The sequence below is a fragment of the Fukomys damarensis genome, unplaced genomic scaffold, assembly GCF_012274545.1.
Source record: "Fukomys damarensis isolate Sample0158 unplaced genomic scaffold, DMR_v1.0_HiC HiC_scaffold_8, whole genome shotgun sequence".
Lineage (NCBI taxonomy): Eukaryota > Metazoa > Chordata > Mammalia > Rodentia > Bathyergidae > Fukomys > Fukomys damarensis.
Window position 1 is genome coordinate 29,875,375 of NW_022900920.1, and position 20,205 is coordinate 29,895,579.

The 20,205-nt window shown below is 42.7% G+C and overlaps 1 protein-coding gene across 1 annotated transcript in view; it reads right to left on the bottom strand.

Annotated features, from left to right (window-relative positions):
- Positions 1–20,205, bottom strand: part of Sorcs3 (sortilin related VPS10 domain containing receptor 3) — a gene marked incomplete at its 5' end in the record, with an annotated part of 534,900 nt that overhangs the window by 13,169 nt on the left and 501,526 nt on the right. The window contains 4 exons of the mRNA XM_033761244.1: positions 1,118–1,230; positions 2,566–2,689; positions 13,326–13,459; positions 18,363–18,549. Of these exons, the coding sequence (XP_033617135.1) occupies positions 1,118–1,230; positions 2,566–2,689; positions 13,326–13,459; positions 18,363–18,549 (558 nt within the window). The remainder of the gene's footprint in view (positions 1–1,117; positions 1,231–2,565; positions 2,690–13,325; positions 13,460–18,362; positions 18,550–20,205) is intronic.

Sequence of the window (20,205 nt, forward strand, 5' to 3'; positions counted from 1 at the left end):
AACTGCAGGGGTCCCATCCTTGGTGCCCCCCACAACTCTCAGCAGTTTTCCCCTGGTAGGAATTGCCATCAGGATTGGTGCTTGAAGTATAAATCTGTCCCCGGCATTTCCTTACTGAAGTAAAGTGCTTCAGAATAGGCAGCCAGCACTATTTGGCTTTGCAGACCCTTCGCCTTCTGGCCCAACCATCCTAGCACAACCTGAGCCATGCTGATTCTGAGAAGGTACAGATGAGCTGCACCAAACTCGTGGCATTTCCCAAACGCGGACTCTTCCAGTGCTGCATGGGCCTGCATCTGCTCTACCTGAAAGACTGTCTTCTCTTTGGTAAGGGACATATATCCTTTAAGACACAGTTCATGGGCCAGGGATTTAGCTCAGTGGTTCCACCGCCTGCACAAGCACAAGGACCCAAGTTCGATCTCTGGTACCAAAAAAAAAAAAAAAAAAAAAAAAAAAAAAAAGACACAGTTCAAAGAGCACCCTCCAAAATCCCTCCAGTACTTCAGTAAGTATTTATGAATTGCAAATTTGTGCCAGGCCCTTCCTGAAAATCACACTTTTTCTCAGTTCATTGGACACACTGGCCATGCCTCTAAGGTAGAACTTGCTGCACGTTAGACTCATTTTTACATTTCCATTGAATGTGTTGTATAATTCTATTGTATTATGTAGCTCCGAGAAGGTTAACAGAACTTTTTTTTTACTTTCTCTTACGCAAATCTGACTTTCAGCTCATCCCCTATCTGTTTCCTGGCCTGAAACTCTAGAACACCACGTGTGTCCAACGGTGGTCCAGGGAGTCTACCTGGTTATTCACAGGTGACCAGGCAGCTGAGTGCATATTAGCCCATCCGTTAGACCATTAAAGCAATTAAGTTCCTGTCTCAGAAATACTTAGAATAAGTAACAGGCCAATTTCCTTCTTTAAACACTGGACTGGACTTTTATCCCTCCCTCCTTTCCTTCCCTCTCTTCCCTCACTCCCTCCATTCTTCTTTTCTTCCTCTTTTCACAGAGGAAAAAAAGTCCTTATTTATCTGGAAAAATGTGGTTTAACTTATTCAGAAAGTATCGCTGTTTGCGCCGTCTGGTACATTCCTTGGCGCCAACTTACTTTAACCAGCGCTCTCTTGATGACACTGCCGATGTCCAGCCTCCACTCGGGAATGTCAGGGTTGTGGTAATCCAGGTTGGGGGAGAATGATAAGAGCTGGGACTGGAAGTACTCTGCAAGGAGAGAGAACGCGCCAGTGAGACGATGGGGGACAGGGAGAGGCTCTGCCACCACGGAGCCCGAGGGACAGGGCTTCCCCGGCAACTCCCTAGTCTCAGCCTATTTCCTGGCTTCTGAAGGCAAGTGTAATTTCGCGACTGGGGGAGACTTGAGGTTCACGTAGTGCTGCTAGTCCCTCTGCTCCTCAGCCGTCCTTCTTTTGGAGAAAAACTGTCTACTGCAGGAGCACAGCTCTGCTCCCGCGGGCGGTGTCCTGGGAGAAACCCAGGGGAGGAGCGGTGTGGGCTCGGCTGGAGAGGAGACTCCGGCTTCCCTTCCTTCAGCTCCGGTATTCACGGCCGAGGCAGGAGAGGAGCAGGAAGTGCGTTGCCGCCTCGGCTCTGTGGCATGGAGAATGTCCAGTTTCTTGACCCAGCTGCTGAGTTCACAGGCTTACTCACTTTGTGGTAATTCACCAAGCTGTACACGTGTGAGCTGCCTCGTTTCTTGGTAGAGAGTTTATAACTTTGATAAAAATGTCTCCTTGAAGAGAAAACTTCCATGTGCCCCTAAAGAATCCAAATAGCAAGTTTCCAGAGGGACGGAAGAAAGGAGTTACAGGGGGAGGCTGGAGCATTATGGTTTGTGCCCGAGGCTCACGTAGCCTACAAAAGTGCAGCTTTCTAGGAGGCTACAGCGATAGCGGCTCTGTCTAGGGACCTGGGAAGCTGGTGGGGTTAGCAACAGAGGCACAGCCAATTCCATTTAAAATAAATTTAGTAATTAAGAATGGTTCTCCAGGACGGAGAACAGGAGGGACCCATTACTACTTGCTCACGCCTTCTTCAAGTTTATGCCTTATGATCAGGTCTTTGCAACCAAGGCTGTCAGAATTTCCAATGGCTAAGAAAACACATCAGCTCTGTGCAGGTCATCTCCTAACCTGTTATGAGTTCTGCAAGGTGAGGAGGACGACTCCCCTGGCTTTGGAAATCTCTGGTCCCCAGCTCACAAAGGGTGGGTGCTGTAGGTGCATTGCAGACACGTCAGGAGGAGGGGAGATCGGTCATCTCAGCTTAGCATTGCATCAACTGCTGACACACGTTCCCCCATCTACTGGGAACCCTGCAGGCTGTGATGCGGACATACCACACGGCACAAGAAACACCTGCTGTGTTCTGCTGCTCTCATACCCTGGATCCCCATGCGGGAACAGGGTAGGAGGTTGAGTTGAATGCCTCTCGTGAACCTGCGTGCTTTTCCCACAGCCTGGGGAATTTCCACGGCAGTGAATCACTGCTGATGGGACGAGTGGAGGAAACCAGTGAAGGACAGTATGTAAGGCTTACCGTGGACTGCGATATCTTTTGTGTCCTGGATGAGGGCGTTCCCAGCCGCCACCTGGACTGTGATGGTGTTGGTCCCCTCCGCTGGGAAGGTGAAGGAAATGCTGCTGTCCAAGGTGATGAGGGGCTGCAGGACGAAAAGAACCAGGGCCTTTTAGTCCTCTGTGGGACCACGGATTTCCTTTCCTTCCTGCAAATCTCAAGATGTCACAAACGTGCTTTGCAGATGATTCCCAAGGTTTCCAGACTCGAAACCGAGGGGAAACCTTCATGCATCTTCCTAACACTAATGATTCTCCCAGGGTCTAGGAGAATATCCACACACTTAAAACGTGGTGTAAATTGTTAATCCTGAGAATGAAGACGGGACCTGACATTTCAGACTTTTCATGTCATTCTGTTCCTTCTCCTGGGGCAAAGTAGAGGCAGCGTTTGGAACCTGCTCCTGTTGGCTCTGGGACTAAAAGATCATTTCTCTTCTCCCGCACTATCTGGTGTCACTGTATTTTCATCCTGTGTTCCATTAGCCTGTAAGGCCTTAAAGAGAAGTGGCAACACTTTACTCACTTCTGTGTCCCTCACTCCAGGCACACTGTCGTGTGTGTGTGTGTATATATATATATATTACTCTTATGTCTGTAATATAAAATATGTATGATGAGATGCATGGTCATACTATTGACTTTTTGTTTGGTGTCTGTTTTCCACTGCAACACATTTTTTTTACCATTTTTATTAGGCCAGGCAGCACAAAAACAGAACCGTCACCCTGTGTTTAATTTTTATTTTCCTTTTCTATCCTGAATATCACAGATGAGACTTCTCAAGGCTACAGAGAGAAATAAAATCTGTACTGTATTTTCCCTGGAAATTAGGCCCTTGGTCAAAGCAGGTGTGTAGAGAGAGGAGGGCCAGCCCTTCAGCGGTTACCTCAGAGCCCAGGCTCTCTCGTGCTTGGAAGGCGAGACGCAGCAGTGAGGGACTGATCTGAGGGGAAGACAGAGAGGCCGCCGCCTGGAGCAGACTCAGGACAACCCACCACAGGCAGTGGGTGACCACGCAGCCAGCTGCCCCAGAAGGGTGGGAGCAGTGAGCTGTGCTCCAAGCACCATGGGTCTGCAGAGGCTCCCAGAGACAGTGCTCACTGCTCCCTCTGCAGTGCTGAAATTCTCTTCCAGCTCAGTTTCTGACCGGACCTCCAAAAGAATAATTTGATTTCTTCCTGCTTTACAGTTCTATAGCTGTGTTTTGTAACCAGGTGGATGGCTGGTGCTGGGCAAGATTAGAGATGCTGCCTTAAGCTTTGGACACCCTTTTTTGTCTGTTTACTGAATTTAAAAGAAGGGAGTGTGTGAAGATGTCCAGGCCTTCCCCCAGGACCAAGCGTTCTTCTCTGAACACAGGACTCGGCTCCTTGGAACCACACAGGGATGCGGTGTAGGCAGATCTGCCTTGCACCCCCTCATACCCGGGCTGCGTGGAGCCCTGCCTGGAGGAGGAGCTGCAGGCGGATGGGAGCCACAGCAGCCTAGGACTGAATGCCTCACACTGTCACCATCTCTAAGGACAATGACTTATAACTCTGTCTCTGTTACGTGTTAACGAATGACCTTGGACAAATCTGTCACCATTTGGAATCTGTCTTGATCTGCTGAAAGTGGGGATTGGGATAGAAGATCGGTGAGGACTCACTCAGCAACAGATTGACCGACCGATGAATGGCATCAAGAGCAATTTCTGTCCCTCCGTCAGCCCAGCAGGGCCCTGTCAGAGGACTTTGGCTGCCTCGTTACTAGGGTCACGTTCTTCAGAAACAATGAACTACCTTCATGCAACTAGCAGAGGGGCTAAACTTTAAAAAATGATAATACCAAGTAATCTTGTAAATGTAGAGCAAGTTAGAACTCTTACACAATTTAGCTGGGTATATAAAATATTACAACCAAGCAGAAACAAGTCTAGTTTAAAAAGTTTCAAGAACTTTTTTGCTGAAGTGACTGTACTATTTTATACTTTATGATTTGGCAATTGCAATTGTAGGAATTTAATCAATAGAAAAAGCACATGAACAACAACAAGCTCACAGCAGTATTTGCAACAACCTAAAAATTCAACAGAAAAATAAAGGGACCATAGTATATTCATACCATGGATAGAGAAAACAAATGAGCAGAATGTATCTATAGATACATATATATGTACATGTACATATAAATATATATAGATAGATCCACAAACTACAAGAGGTGAAAGAAGACAATTCATTTTGTATGATTAAATTTTAATATATAATACATATAATATAGATATTGTTATATATACATTATTTACCATATTACATATAGTATATATAAAATACTATATATAGTATATAAATATCATCAAGATACAAAGAAGCCAATTTATATTGTATGATTAAATTTTAATGGCATAACTTTATAATATATAACAATATAAATTGTTATACATACTATATAATTCTGTATATCATATTATATATAGTATATGTCATACTATATTAGTATATAGATATAATAAATGGTATAAAGAAGCCAACTCATATTGTATGATTAAATTATTATGAGGGAAGTATAACTGGGAAAAAATAATAGAGCTTGGTCCTGGATAGGGGATTTGTGCATTCCATGAACACATTTTACAGCATCACGGCAAATTGCCCAGGAATTTTGAACTGTAGTTAATGATTTACAAGTTGAGTCATTTAAGACGAAGTATATAGGTTTCTTAAATTTATTTTGAGAGAATAAAAAAATCTAAAGTTGGACGGATGGACGCACAGATGGAGGGTTGGACAGATCAAAACGTGAGAGAACAAGCCCGGTGAATGCTGATGAAAGGCAACGAGTGGTGGGCATGTAGGTGTTCACCACAAAATTCAACTTTAGTGTGGGTGTGAAAATTTTCATAAAAACTGCTAGGAAACTTATCGGAGAATAATCACCGTGCTTTCTTTTCCCGCCCTATGGAGTGACTCGGACCACACTGCAGGACACTGCCCTTCCCTATGGTCACTGCCCTCATGGTCCCTTCTCTCATCCTACATGTCACGAACAGGCCTTTTCCTCTCCAGGGAAACCTTCACTAGTGGTGACACGGCCTCTCTTTGCGTGCTTTTCTGATCTCAAGACTCAGGTGGTTGTGCTGTCCTGGACCATGCTGTCCCTTCTGGAAGGACTGAAATGCCCGCAGCCCAAGCCGACTTGACCTTATGTTCACCTGGCTGTGTCCCTAGGAGCTCAGGGTAAATCCGGGCAAAGCGCTGCAGGGTGAGGGGAGTGCCATCCTGCCAGCCTGTCGGGGCTAGAGACACAACTGACACAGTGCTGACAGGAGCCAGAGGGGGGCGGCAGGCTGCAGACTCCGTGCTGAGGAAATGGCAGAGGCTAATTTTCTTTTCCAAATTACTTTTGTTTGTCATCAACAGTTATGGCATCAGGGCCGGTTTCAAAGCCGAGCAAAGCCGGAACACTCAATAGGATTCTTGAGTTCTTCATTGGCTTTGGTATCTGGTGCCCAATGTTAAATTAAATCACGAATTTTAAGGGTCATTTACTCAAATCTATTAGGCGAGCAGACACATTTATTAAGCCAGACCTCTGTTAATCCCAGCAAATTGGCCAATGCGAGCCCCACAAATCCAACAGGCAGCCAGCTGACTTCTCTGCCTCCTCTGTGTCCAAGGTGTGGAGACAGCTCACAGTGAGGCCCAAGAAGCCCGCCTTGCAGCCCGCCTCGGCTGTGGGTGACACCCCTGCCCAGGAAGAAGCCCTGGTGTGCGACAAGTCACATATCATCCAAGAAATCAACAAAGCTCTACAGAACTACTGGGTTATGGGATTTCTAATTGACTAACGGAACCGGTGGCTGCAGGGAAATGTCTGAATGCAAATGATACCAATTTCCCAGACACAGCAAGTCAATATTGCACATTATAATCTCTCCGTGGTTTAAGATGTTACACCTTGATGAAAGCTGCCATCCACAAGCCAGAGAGGCCGTGCAATCTCTATGCTTGCTTTACTAAAATCTTCAGCAGAGTACACAGTGACGTATGAGAAGGGCTTATCATATGAAGTAGAAAGGCAGCATACATACTTGTGGCTATGCCATGCTTAGAACTATGGAAAACACTTAAATGTCCCCCAAAGACATGAGCAAAATAAAGTAGAATAGCACTTATAACCATGTTATGACTACGGGATTAATGTGAAAGTTCACTGGTAAAAAATTATTTTCCTCAAGTTCCTTCATATATATTTTGAATCAAACTGCCTAAAGTATCACCATCCATAAATCAGGTCCTCTCATCACCCTATCTTTAATCTGAATTTCTATGACAAAGTAAAATGTGTAACAGTTATGACCTTCAGAGCCCTCTCCCACCCTCCCATCTTTCTGCCCTTCCTACTAATTCTACCCAGATGGGTCTTCTGCCTTGGCTGGCTTGGTCCCCACAGAGCCCAGCCATCTCCAAAGCTTTACTGCACATGCAGACCCTTTCCCTCTTCTAAGCTTAAGACCAATTTTGTATGTGGCTTGGTCTGTGACCCACAAAGCCTGCATTCATCACTGCCTGGGTTGCTTGACTCAGCCAGTAAGAGTACATTCTGATCCCCTTCCCTTCTTGTGTCTTTCCTTGGACATTAACTTTATATTCTCAAATAGATTGTGTTTCTTGAAGGTAACAAATGGAAAGTGCACTGCTTTGTATTCTTCACAACATCTACTACACAATACAGCTTCTGCAAGGGCTCCGCAGAGCTACTGATGCAATTTCACATCCCCCACTGGTAGCGTTTAGGCATGGGAGCCAACAGCTGGAGTGTATGCTCTTTTCTATTTACTTACATATCTTACTTGCTCACCAATCACTGCACATGTATTCATCCTGCTTTCTCATCTTGAATGTGACCTGTTTGAAGGGATGTCTTGCACCAAGACAAGGACTGGTTATAAAGCAGGGAACCGGTTCATTGTTAGACTGATTTAATTCAAGCACCAGCTAATATTCTGCACAGTACTGACACACATACACACACACACACACACACTTCCAAGGCTATTAGACTTAACTGCATCCCCTGCAATGCGGGATAATTTCTCTTTCATTGGTGATATTATGATAATTAAAGAAAATAGTATATATACAGAGCTCAGCAAACAGCCTGTGCTAGGAACCAAATAGTTCTGAAGTCACAGTGCTCACCATGACACCTAAAGATACTCTTTCCTTTGCCAGTCAAATGTGGTGCCCACTGGATGAATCAGTGGGTACCATGGCCATCTTGATGCATTTCTCCCATGGAGCTGGCAAAAAGCACTGAAAATGCTCTCCTTTTGAATGGAGCAAATAACCACATTTGTAGAGAGAAGTATAATCTCTGGAACCAAGTCAGATTTGTCACATAGCTATAGACGTTATTAGTGCGAATGGTGAACACAATAGGGTCAACTATTTCCAAATGCTCAGACCTGTTCTAAATCATGTGCAAAGCACTCTCACTCATCACAGCAATGATCAGTTTAGCTACCACTCTTCCTACTCTGGCATTACAAATACAACTGAGATTGAAACACATTAAATGGTTTGACTGAAGACATACAGCAAAGAAGAATCTGTCGTGGCTTCAACATAGATTTCCTTTATTCCGAAACTGCTCTATTCTACTACCTCTCATGTATTGTCATTCTCTTGTTCTCTGGGAACAAAAACCAACATGTAAGACCTTTAGGATCAGTGAGTTTATGTAGCACTTCTTGCTCCGGCTTGCAGAAAGAATATTGCTAACCAAAGGAATATCCCTGATCCTCCACAAAACAAGTAAAACTGTAAGTCCTCGTAAGAAGGCATAATGCTTCTGTGCACACCCATGTATGTGTGAGTATATTTGTGTGACGGAGATACTTCAATTAATAACTCTTGCTGGGCGTGGTGGTGCATGCCTGTGATCCCAGCACTCGGGAGGCTGAGGAAGGAGGATCGGCGGGGGGGACCTATATGATGTCCGTGCATCAGATATTACTATCCTTTCTTAGTTAGACAAATAGACTCAGATTCAAATCAAGTGATGTGTTCAAGTTGATGTGAATGATGAGTAGGAAAATAAAAACTAGAATCCTCAATCACTTTGTCCATTTGTTGATTTTTTTCTTCCAATCAAATACTTATCAGACCCCATGTTGTCTTTCAGGTCTTAGAATCAACACTGAAAAGAAAATAAATGGTACGCTAGAGAATACTGTGTCCGCAGCTCCCGGCAGGCTGCTGAGTAAGCTACAGTGTTAAGAAAAGCCGAGAGTCAGCCTCAGTGCTCACCGTCATCTCTCGGTACAGAGCACCAGGTCAGTAGACACTCACAGTGCAGAGTTCCCTGGTGGGGAAGCCAAATCCTTGTACTCACAGAAAGGAAATGAATTTAAAGTCGTCCTCTTCCCGACTTCTCCCCAAATGATGTCCTTCCCCCACCCTGCTATGTGTGTGTATACATGTACGTTTTCCCTGGCTTTTGAAGAAAGATAGTTAGTCTAGGAGAAACCACCTCTAGATGTTCAGCCAAAGCATCCTGAGGTGGTAAATGGGAAGTAGGAGCCCTGGTTTGAGATCAGACCATGAACTAAATATTTGACCTTGCGATGCTCAGCACATACTGAGAGCTTCCCGTCTCTGTTGCATGAAACAGGCATTTTATTAAGTGACCTGGCTATCTAGGGGAATAGTCCAGGGGAATCATCAGTCACCTACACTGAAAAGTTAATTTAAAAGAATGAGGCAGAAATAATTCACACTGAAAGGGGCTCCTGAGTCCATGAACCTTGCTCCCCATTCACCAACCCATCCTCGGTACATTTCACATGGCTCATTGCACCACATACATCTGTTGAGCGCAGAGAGTGGGCCAAGTAAATATGTGTTGTCTTAGTTTCACGACAATCAAGGCAAGACTGGTATTCTCTACTGGGTGTAGGAGATCTCAGAAGCAACCTGATCAAGCTCACAGAGTCAAGGTGGAGCAGTGCTGGAACCTAAGCCTTGATTCTGAATCCGAACTCCATGTTCTCTCTACTGCAACGCACTGGTGCCCTGGAAAAGACCACAGATGAGACATTTTCCACTCTTACCATCCAGAGTTCATGGTAGGGAAATTCTCTTTTGTCAATACTAACAAATACTGAATAGTTCCCTTAATACCAAGCATTTCTCAATCTGATCTGATCTCTCTTAAGATATTTTTTAAATTAAAGTTTTATCCAAGATGAGCAATGTCAACCACATTCCAAGTTTTCGAGGAAAACACAAGGCCGAGAGTAAAATGGTCCAGAGAGATCCAGTCATTCATAAGGGGATCCTTGTGCCTTTGTGAATTTTATAACCATGAACTGACCAGTTTCTCCCAATAAATGTTGGAAAAAGTGCCCTTGTCCTTCTGGCAAAGAAAGAGGAAAATGAATCACTTTGAAATATATCAGTACACTCTGACTTTAAAAGAAAAATCTTGCATTGGAGGAAACTAGTGAATCAGAGACTGATCTGCTGGGGTTTCCATCATGATCTAACTTCCCAAGGGGAGGAAAATGCCCAGCTCCAGTCCAGCCTAGCCTTCCTATCTCAGAGAGAGAGAGGACCATGAACCACCTGTGAAATACACAGTATAGGGACACAGGCTCACTAAAATACTGAGACCTTGCAATGTGTGTTTCTACAACACTTTTCTTCTCATAGCTGACTACTACATTACTGCAGGCCTATTCACAGCAGTTCTTCTTAACCAGCATATCATATTCAGCTATCAAGGAAAAAGTACAAGGCACACTACAAGGTATATAATAGTGTGAAGACAGAGAGAGAGGAAGAGACAGAGGGAGAGGGCGAGGGAGAGGGAGAGAGGACAAGAAACAGGCATGACAGTGATGCTGAAGGGATGGGAAGAATTTAAAACTATGATTAATAAACCAAAGAGTCTAATTGATGATGTAGAAACTGTGACTTCCATGGTCTTGTCAGCTGACTGGGTATAGCTGCTAATATCTTAATGAAAGTCTCCTAGCTGAAAAGGAACGAGAATAATGAAAAGAAGAAGAAGCAGGGGCAAACAGAGCAGAATATCCAAGAATGTGCAACAGCTACACATAATTATGTGTAACATGAATACCCATTTGAGAAGAAAGAAAAATGGAGAAATATGGAAACAAATGTCTGAGAGTTACTTCAAGGTAATGTCTGATAAACCAAAGATACAAGAAGCTCCACTAAGCAGGATAAATGCTGAAACCCCAACTTCTGGGTACATCATTTCCAATTTACAGGAAGTCAAAGAGAAGTTAAAAATCCCAAAAGAAGTCAGAGGAAACAAGCATCTTACAGAGGAGAAAAGTAAAGAAATATATCCAACTTCCCTCCAGAAACCATCAGCTAAGAAGAAAACAGACTGGCACATTTAATACTTTGAGTGGAGAGTACACACCAATCATTTTCTTAGAGAAAATACACACTAAATTACTAATTATCACCCTATAAATTTGTTCTTCAAAAGCGAAGAAAAAGGATTTTCTCAGACAAACAAAAGTTAATGGAATTTTGTGGCAGGTATATATCGGTGTTGTAAGATTTGCTAAAAAAAGAAATAAAAAAGTTTTTCAGAGACAGGAAAAATAATTAAAAAATCAGAAACTCTGAACCATATAAACAAAAAGAGAATTAAGGAAAGAATAGGTGAAAGTAAATGTTTTTATTTTATATTTTTGTATTTTAATGTAATACATAAAGATATTAATGAAGAAAATATAAAAAATACTTACTTTTATAAAAAATTAATAACAAAATAATTAGTCATACAAGTTTAAGTACCGATGTGTGAAACTGAAATTTTTTTCTTGTTTTTAATTGACCTAGCAGGTAAGTTTATTCAAAAAGTATTACCAACATATATTTTCTTATGTGAACTTGAGCACAGATCATATGCATGCTGTAGGGATATAAGAGATGGGAGGGAGAAAATACAATTGTTTTGCTATTATTAAATACTCTCACTAACCATAAAGTGAAGTATGTTATTTAAAATGGGCTTGGATTAGTTATGAATATACTGAAATTCTAGGCAATCACTAAAGTATGTTAAGACATGATTTATATGGTAAGAAAAGAGAGAAAAATCAGCAAGAAATAGTTTAAATCAACAACCCCTAATGGTATATAATTGACATCAATAGATAAATATATACAAAAGAGTAGAATACACTCTTCTCAAATGCATACTGAATATTCAAGCAAGCCTATGTTCTAGGACATAAAACACACTTTAACAAATTTGAAAGGACAGCAATCATATACTATCCACTCTCAGATTACAAATGAATTAAACTATCAATGAGTAACAGAAAGATAACTGAACAATCAGCAACCATGTGGACACTACACAACATACTGTTAAATAACACAAGATTCAAAGAAATTGCCAATGAAATTTAAAAGGTTTTAAATAATAAAGCTAAAAATATAACTTATCAAAGTGTGTAGGAGGTAGCAGAAGCAATTATTAGAGGAAAGCTTATAGCACTGAATACATGCATAAGAAAAGACAAAAGTCCTAAAATCAGCAATCTGAGCTTCTACTTTAGAAAACAAAAGAAGAACAAATCAAATACAAAGTAGTCCAAAAAAATTAGGACAGAAATCAATGAAACAGGAAATCCATAAAGAAAATCAATGAAACTTTAAAGTTAGCTCTTTGAAAAGATTAATAAAATTGATAAATCTCCAACAAGGCCAAGAAAAAAAGCAAGAAGACACAAATTACTAACATCTCAAATAAATGAAAAGACTTCACTATCACCCCCCCAAAAATCAAAAGGAAAATGCAGGGATACAATGAACAATTCTATGCTTACAGATTTGATAGCCTCGATAAAATGGATTTAGTCCCTGAGAGACACAGCTGCTGAAACACACACTAGAAGAAACCCAAAATCCAAATAAGGCTGTCTCTTTAAACAAATTAAACCAGTAATTAATTATTCTGCAAAACAGAAAGCACCAGGCCCAGATGGTTTTACTGGTGAATTCTAACAAATGTTTAAGGAAAAAATGATGCCAAGTTTCATAAAAACAAATCCAAAATCATTAAGGACAAATAAACTACCAGAACCAATAGTGACTATGGCAAGGTCTCAGGAAAGATAGTACTGTGATCATTCTCAACAGAAGCATCATCAAAACCAGGTGCTGGAGCAGAGGGTGGCTGGGAAGTGTTTGGCTTCTTTGGTTTCTCCCTCTGAGACAAGACAACCTTGGTATCTTGCCTAAGAAGAATGCTCAGTTTTGTAGAACACCTAATAGGCATCGTTGAGGGCATTTTCCATGTCTGATCTCATTTAATTTTCAGGACTGCACTTAGCACTGTAGTTTACATCTGACACATGGGATCTCTTACTATCAGAGATGCCAAGTAACTTCTTTGATATTATAGTGGAAAAGCCAGTATTATAACAAATGGAACAAATGAAATTTTAGAAGTACTGATTAGGCAAACTATACAAATATAGGTTTGTAGAGTCTCTCACAGTACTCTTTGTTCTTCAGAATTTTTTTAATTTCCCCTATTAAAAGAATGAACTTGGTGTAGGGGGATGGATTTCATTCAGTTTACGGGTTCTTGGCATTTGGTATCCCCGACACTAATGCAGAAGCTGCAACACAGAAGCACTTGGTATAGCCTTCATTTGATACTGATCAGAAAGAACCGAACCTTCGTACTATTGCCAAACCACCAGAAATAGGTTAGGGTTCCCAGCTGGCTCGGCCACACCACGGCACTGATGTTGACCTCTTTGTTTCTTATGGCAACAAATGGAATTCGGAGGTGAACGTGCTCCACGGGACCTAAGGGGAGAGGCAGAAAGTCAGTGTTACATTTCCAGGATAAGCCGTGGAACTTTATGTCACACGCCTAGATTCCTAATCTTACCCCTTATTACCATGCCCGTGAAAAAGCAACCATCAAACCGGCAAACGCTGGAAAGTACGCCTGCCCTTGAGATGAAGCCTCTGCTGCTGCAGGGCAGCACAGAACCCAAACCCAGTTTCAGACTTCAAGAGAGGCATCCGAGTTTAATTTCCACCTGATAAAGCCCATTCACCTAGAACTCTTAGGAATTTCCAATCCAAGGGAAAGCTAGTTTACCGGAAGATAAACAGCAGTCTGTTTTCCCTCTGAGGCTAGCCCATGCCGTGATTCGGGGTTACCGCCTTGTAAGGGGGGCTATTCCATCCCCTGCAGTGGTTAACTGGCCACTGTGCCTCACCATCTGCAGGACACAGGGGTGTCATTTAGAAGCAGGCAAGCCCCCACTTTTTTTTAAACAGTGAAGGAAATGCACAGCTCTGAGATAATAAAAATGCTGCTTCTCAATTTTGCCCCTCTGAAAATTGGTGCAAATATCAGTGAGCTCTACACTAGCAAGTCTTTCACTTGCTAGTATGTGAGTGGACAAACCCTGGATACAAGTGAGGATGTCAATTTCATTCATTTCCAGATTAAAATAAGAGGGAAATCCTGAGAAAGCATAATTAATGTACCAGTGTTGTACTTGGGGCGCTGCTGTGTTATTTTTTCAACTCTGATGTGGGAGGACACAGACAAACCTGCAGGACATCACGTTAAGTGAAATAAGCAAATAAGCCAGACGTGGAAGGACGGGTCCCTCATGTTCTCACTCATATGTGAAGTCCAAAAGAGCTGAGATTGGGGAAGCAAAGGGTAGAACGGAGGATGCTGGGCAGCAGGGGTGGGATGGGTAGCTGTTAGCCAAAGGGTGCAAAAGCACAGTAAGAGAGGTGCAATGCGTTCAAGATATTTATAGCGCATTGGTGCCTGGTGAATGCCTCTATCTTGTGAAGCACTAAGAAAAGACTTTTCAGTGTTCTCACACCACAAAAAACAAATACGAGGTAATGTGCATGGCAATTAGCCTGCCTGAACCATATATATTTCATGGTAACTTGTTGAACATAATAAACTTCTATGATTTTTGTCAGTTAAAAAATTAATGAAGAAAAAGAATCTATGCTTTCTGCCTGCAGCTCTCTGCTCTGACTCCAGACATATGGCACCTCAGAATCTTTTATCCAGCACATAATTTCAACCTTGTCACCACATATCCACATTTGGCTGAAGGTCTAATTATATTAAATGAGCAAGGCTGTATTAGTTTTTGTATAGTTTGCTTGATGTCAGTAAAAGAACACAGGCGTGATAAAATATTGGCTACATCTGTTGCTGTGTTTACTCAAGTTTAGGAGTTTACCCGATTAAATGTCTACCTATTATTTCCTGCTTTGTGGATTGATGAGGAAGAGGGAGAAGAAGAGGAAGGGGACTCAGGCTAACTTGTTCTCAGAGTGTGGGATGAAAAGCCTGCTCTCCCATTCCACTGCAGAACCTTTCTTCACATAGTTCAGTGGTCTCATTCCTCGCCTACTGAGAAGAAGGCTACTGTGCACTTGAAATCGCTGTTCCCATTCCCACAGTGCTTTCCCACGGGGATGAAACCTCCTCCCCAGGATACCTCCTGGAATCTGGGCTTTTCTTAGCACACCTGTTCTGTGGCTGTGTCCTTGGAGATTCCTCTCGGGTCTCTGCCACTTTGGGGACCTTGGCCAAGGCACAGCGGTCGTCGTAAGGTACTCTGAGACCCAAAACAATGAGAGGAGATCTCCTGCCTAGTTTACACCGGAAGTGAGTGGGATGGAGCTTATGAATCAGAACACCGTTGAATAAACTCACACTTATTCTGGCTTCAGGTCAAACATGTTTGGTTAAATTTAATCTTAAGAACACCAGCCAGAAGCTTTTTAGGGTAAAGATCCTAGTGACAGCTTCAGGCTTCCGTGCGAAGGCAGACCTTGGATGAGCAGAAGAGAGCTGAAGGGATTTAGGAGGGAATACAACAAACTCCTAAAATCTCACTGTCAAATCGTCCCTCTTTTGATAAAAATCTAATAATCTGTGCGAGATTGGTTATTATGGGCAGCTAACAGCTACTTTTGTTAGCTAATGGCCCAAGGTGAGGCCAAGAGCAGTTTCCACTATAATAACTGTCTGGTAAATGTAGCCATGATTGATTTGGAGGGAATTATGAGCATGATAAAAGTTTCAAGGAACATTTCCTCCTCCAAGCACATAACCCACAATATAAACCTATTCCTTGACGCTGTGTTTGCACTAAGTCATGTGTTGGTCCTCGTGCTTGAAAGCAGGACCCACTCTTGGCAGAATCAGGAATCGGGGGTGAGACAAGTTTCCCTAAAGGAGGAATGTGAATTTCTTTCTCTTTCTATCTTCATTTGCAAATGCAGCAAAGGAGTCAGGTACAGAGTCAATGGGAAAGTGCTAATAATTACGTTAATAACAGGTGACATTCATTGTGTTCAAACTGAGCATGACATGGGATCGTGCACACTACATAGAAAAGAAAAACGTTACCTAAGCCTGAAACGGCTATCCTGTATGCAAGGCTGGGCTCTTGCAGTGCTTCCCATCAACAGCTAACTGGTGAGAGTGGTTCGTTTGCCTACACTGGTTTTGCAAACAGTACAATTTGTTCTGAACACCCATTTTCCCTGAGGACTTTAAATTGTGGTATATGCCAGGGAGAGGTGCTTATGTGGGTAGCCCCAGTAAAAGGTACGGTCACTGAGTGTCTGGTGAGTTTCTCTGGCAGCCAGAGAAACTTTCTCAAGGTTGCTGCCACTCACTGCTAAAGGAATGGGCTTGTCCTGTGCAACTCCAGAGGGAACAGAGCTGGGGAAGCTTGTGCCTGGTTTTCTCTGGGCTCTGTTTCCTGAGCTTTTGCTCTTCGCTGATTTTGCTTTCCATTCCCCTGGAATAAACCTTAGCTAGGAATGAAGCTATATGCTGAGTTCTACGAGTCCTCTTCGTGAGTCACGAAACCTGGGGGTGGTCTTGGGGACCCCCTTAATACATACATTATCTAATTTGATTCCTACAGCCTCCTTACAAGCTAATTATTAGAGATGAGGAATTAGAAGTTTATAAAGGTGAAGAAAGTAGACCAACGCCAGACATTTAACAAAGGGATGTGATCAGAATTCAAATGCAGTTCCCCCTTGCTCTAAAGCCAGGGCTTATGAATACCTTGCACAGCACCCACCTGGATATCCGGCCTGCTGCTTTCAGCACAGAATGATCACTGGCAGCGTGGGGAGGCTGTCACCATTTTTCCTATTCATGGCCCATTTTGTTACAGTACCTGCCCGTCCCCAGCAAAATATAAACTTTGAAGGGGCAGGACTATGTACGCATTGTTATCTCTGACTTCCTGTTATCTCTGTCTTGAACAAATACATGCTGAATAAATCAGTGAATTTTGGAGTGTTGTATTTGTATTTCCTTTGTATTGTTACAAGATCCCTGTGAGGCAAAGTAGTAGTCAGAATCAAGCCATTTTAAAATGGTAGTTTAGAAAACTCAAAAAAGAAGTAATTTATGTCAGGGTTACATAGACTGGGATTACTGGGATATAACTGATGGGAAATGTAGGTGTCTCTCAAACACTTCTACTGTCAGGGTTTCTCTCTGTACTAGGGGCTTGTAGCTTACTGTTTGTTGTAGAGGAATCTCTGCCATCACTAAATTGTTAACAAGAAAGAGCTCTTTCTATTCACTTAAATACTTTTATAACATGATATATGGCAAAGTTAGAAAACCACTGTGGGATATACTGCTCTCTACTCATCTGAAGTTTCAGTTATCCATAGCCAACCACAGTCTGAAACTGAAATGGAAAATCCCACAAATAAACAGTCACAAGTTTCAAATGACATGATTTTTGTGAGTGGTGTGATATCCTTCCCCGGGTCACGAATCATCCATTTGTCCAGAGTATCCACAAGGTATATGCTACACCCCAATTATTACATGAAAACACTTGGTAGCATCTGCAGTTGTAGTGCTGTGCTGGAGGTCCTGGAATAGTCCCCTCACACATATGAGTGGATTGGTATGAACCAGAGAAGTCCTGAGATCCAGGGCTGTCACTGAGGAAGGTGTGTGAAACCCAATCAGCTTCATACTGCATTGACTCACCATCCTGAAGCCACAGTGTCTATGTCTCAGTCTATCTGAGTCAAGTCCCAGGACAGCTAATATACAGAGTACTTCAAAATAAACAAAACATTCTGGGACTTCAGCTGTTGTTTTGTTTTCTGCCAAGAAAGAGCTGAGAGCAATGAAATAGACTCAAACAAATTTGGAGAATTCTTAGAATTGTTTATAATATAATGAACTTGAAGTAACCTTGGATGCAGGAATTAAGCTTTTGTTTTAAGTATTTAGTTCTTCTTGTTTGTTTGGTTTTTTTTTTAAGTATGTGTTTTTTAAAGCCTTGTTTGGCACATCCAAGAGAAGTAACAGTTTAGTTTGATTTGTGCTGCCTTCACTCAGAATATCTTGAAAATGAACATAGGACCATCAGTCCGACAGGTTTCTACTTATATTTTCATTGTTCTCCAAAGCAAAGAGAAGAATGTATCCCATGAATGTGTGCTGGCACTCATAGAGTGGTACTGAAAAAGAGGGGCCTGTTGGGAATATGGTAACCAAACTTTCAGTATTCCAAAACTAAATCATAGAAGAGTAATATTTTGATTTGCGTCACTACAGTAGCTGCAGTGAATTTGATCTCAGCTCCAAGCTCCAGAAAGTCCAGACAGAGGGGGCCAAGGTCTGCAGGAAGAGAGAAGGGTGCTGGCTCCCACTACTTACAAACCACATGTAGGAAAAGGACAGCGGAATCTGAGCCAAGGTTGTTCTCCGCATAAGCTGTCACCTGGAAGATCCCCGCACTCTTATACACATGCTTGATGCCGTCCTCAACAGGGCTGAAGTTAGCATAGGACACAGCAATCCCATCCCCAAAGTCAAGCTGGATATTTGTCCTCTGGAGGTCACCCTGCAAGACAGAAGGGCAGCTGGCCAGGTCCATTCACGAGGTCCTACCTGACTTCCGGCTGAGTTTTCTCCTGGGCTTCAGCGTCACTCTGTATGGGTCCAGAGCCAGTCCTGGGGAGTAGAAACACCCAGCACGATCAGCAGACTTCTGTCTGCCCTCATTTCTCCCCGGCAAACACTGTAAGACCAAGCTCAGATCAGCCCCAGTCTCTAAGGCCTCGGCAGTAGTAGGAGAGCACTGCAGTGTGAACCCCAAGGGCTGCCTGACATCTTCACATGCCTGGCTTATTTCTTCTTTGATGTAATAGAAATAGCAATGATAATAGCCACAGCTAACAAGTACCAAGCAATTAATGGTCTCACAAGTCCATACTGTAGAAGGTATTTACAATTGATAAGTGGAGGTAAAAGCACATTAATTATACCGGTCTCGTGTCTACTGGTGGAAAAATCCAACTTACAAACAGTCTAGTTCCAATACTCCTGCTCTCAACTCCATGCCAGTCTTATACTTGTTCTTATTTTTTAGTATCCATTATGTCCCAAAGGCTAAGTCATCACTTAACACATATTGTGTATTGTCATCTCCAAAATAATAATAACATACAGTAGAGGATGGATGAAAACATCATACTCTCCAAATCTGTATCTCCATTCTCTTATTGTCAGACTTCTCAGAAGCTGCCTAAACCCCCTCTTTACTGAAGCCTCTTCTGACTGTCCCAGGTCACAGATGTCCCCACTTGGTCTCATGATGGCCATAGTTCGGCTGAGTAGCTCATTAACCCCATCCCAGACAGAGCTTCCTAAGGACGGATGCTGGGCCCTTACTTCTGTACCCCCAGTACATGGGACCAATACTTTAAATCAGTGCAAGGAACCTAACAACAAACCAAAGGTCCGAGTGAAGAAAAACAAGATATTTCTGTTCACGTACAAAGATGAATGATGGAACAAAAAGAGAAATACATTTCTGTGGAATTAAGAGCCCCATAATTATGCATTGGTCACAGTTTTCCTTTCCATCTCTTCCCCTGTGGCAGCCCAGGTGTGAGTGAAATATTGATAGTTGCTCTTTTGACCTCCATACAATATCAGCCACCCTCACGTTTATAAATATAAATTAAAGTGGAAATGAACTCAAGGCAATTCAAATGGATAATATCATGGTTCTTCAGGTCCATTCAAGGGAAGGCTTCTGGAAACTCCCTGGTGGCAATGTGGTAATGACCTCCTCCGACTCTTAAAGTGCTCCAATTCCAGCACCAGGGGTGGGTGAAGCAGAGGTATCTCTCGCCTGGGATAAAGAACCTTCACCACCCTGTCTGCGTGGTCTTGACTTTAAAGACCTACGTGCCCACATCTGTGAGAAAAACCCTCTGGCCTACTCCACTCTCTTTCTGAGATCAAGAGCACAGAGCAATTTGCATATAAATTCAGCAGGCTTTGTCAATCAGGCAAGCCTTCCAGCTGCTCTGACTCAGGAGCCCCAGAGTTCCAGCTTGGGAAGAAGTGAATCTGCTCACAGGAGGGGCAGGGGCAGAAACGGGGTGGGGGGCACAGGTACTTTCGGCCTGGAATAAAAGCAGTCTGATTTTACTGCCAGGATGAACTGATGGACCAGGAAGCTGATGTAAAAGCAACTAATATAACATGT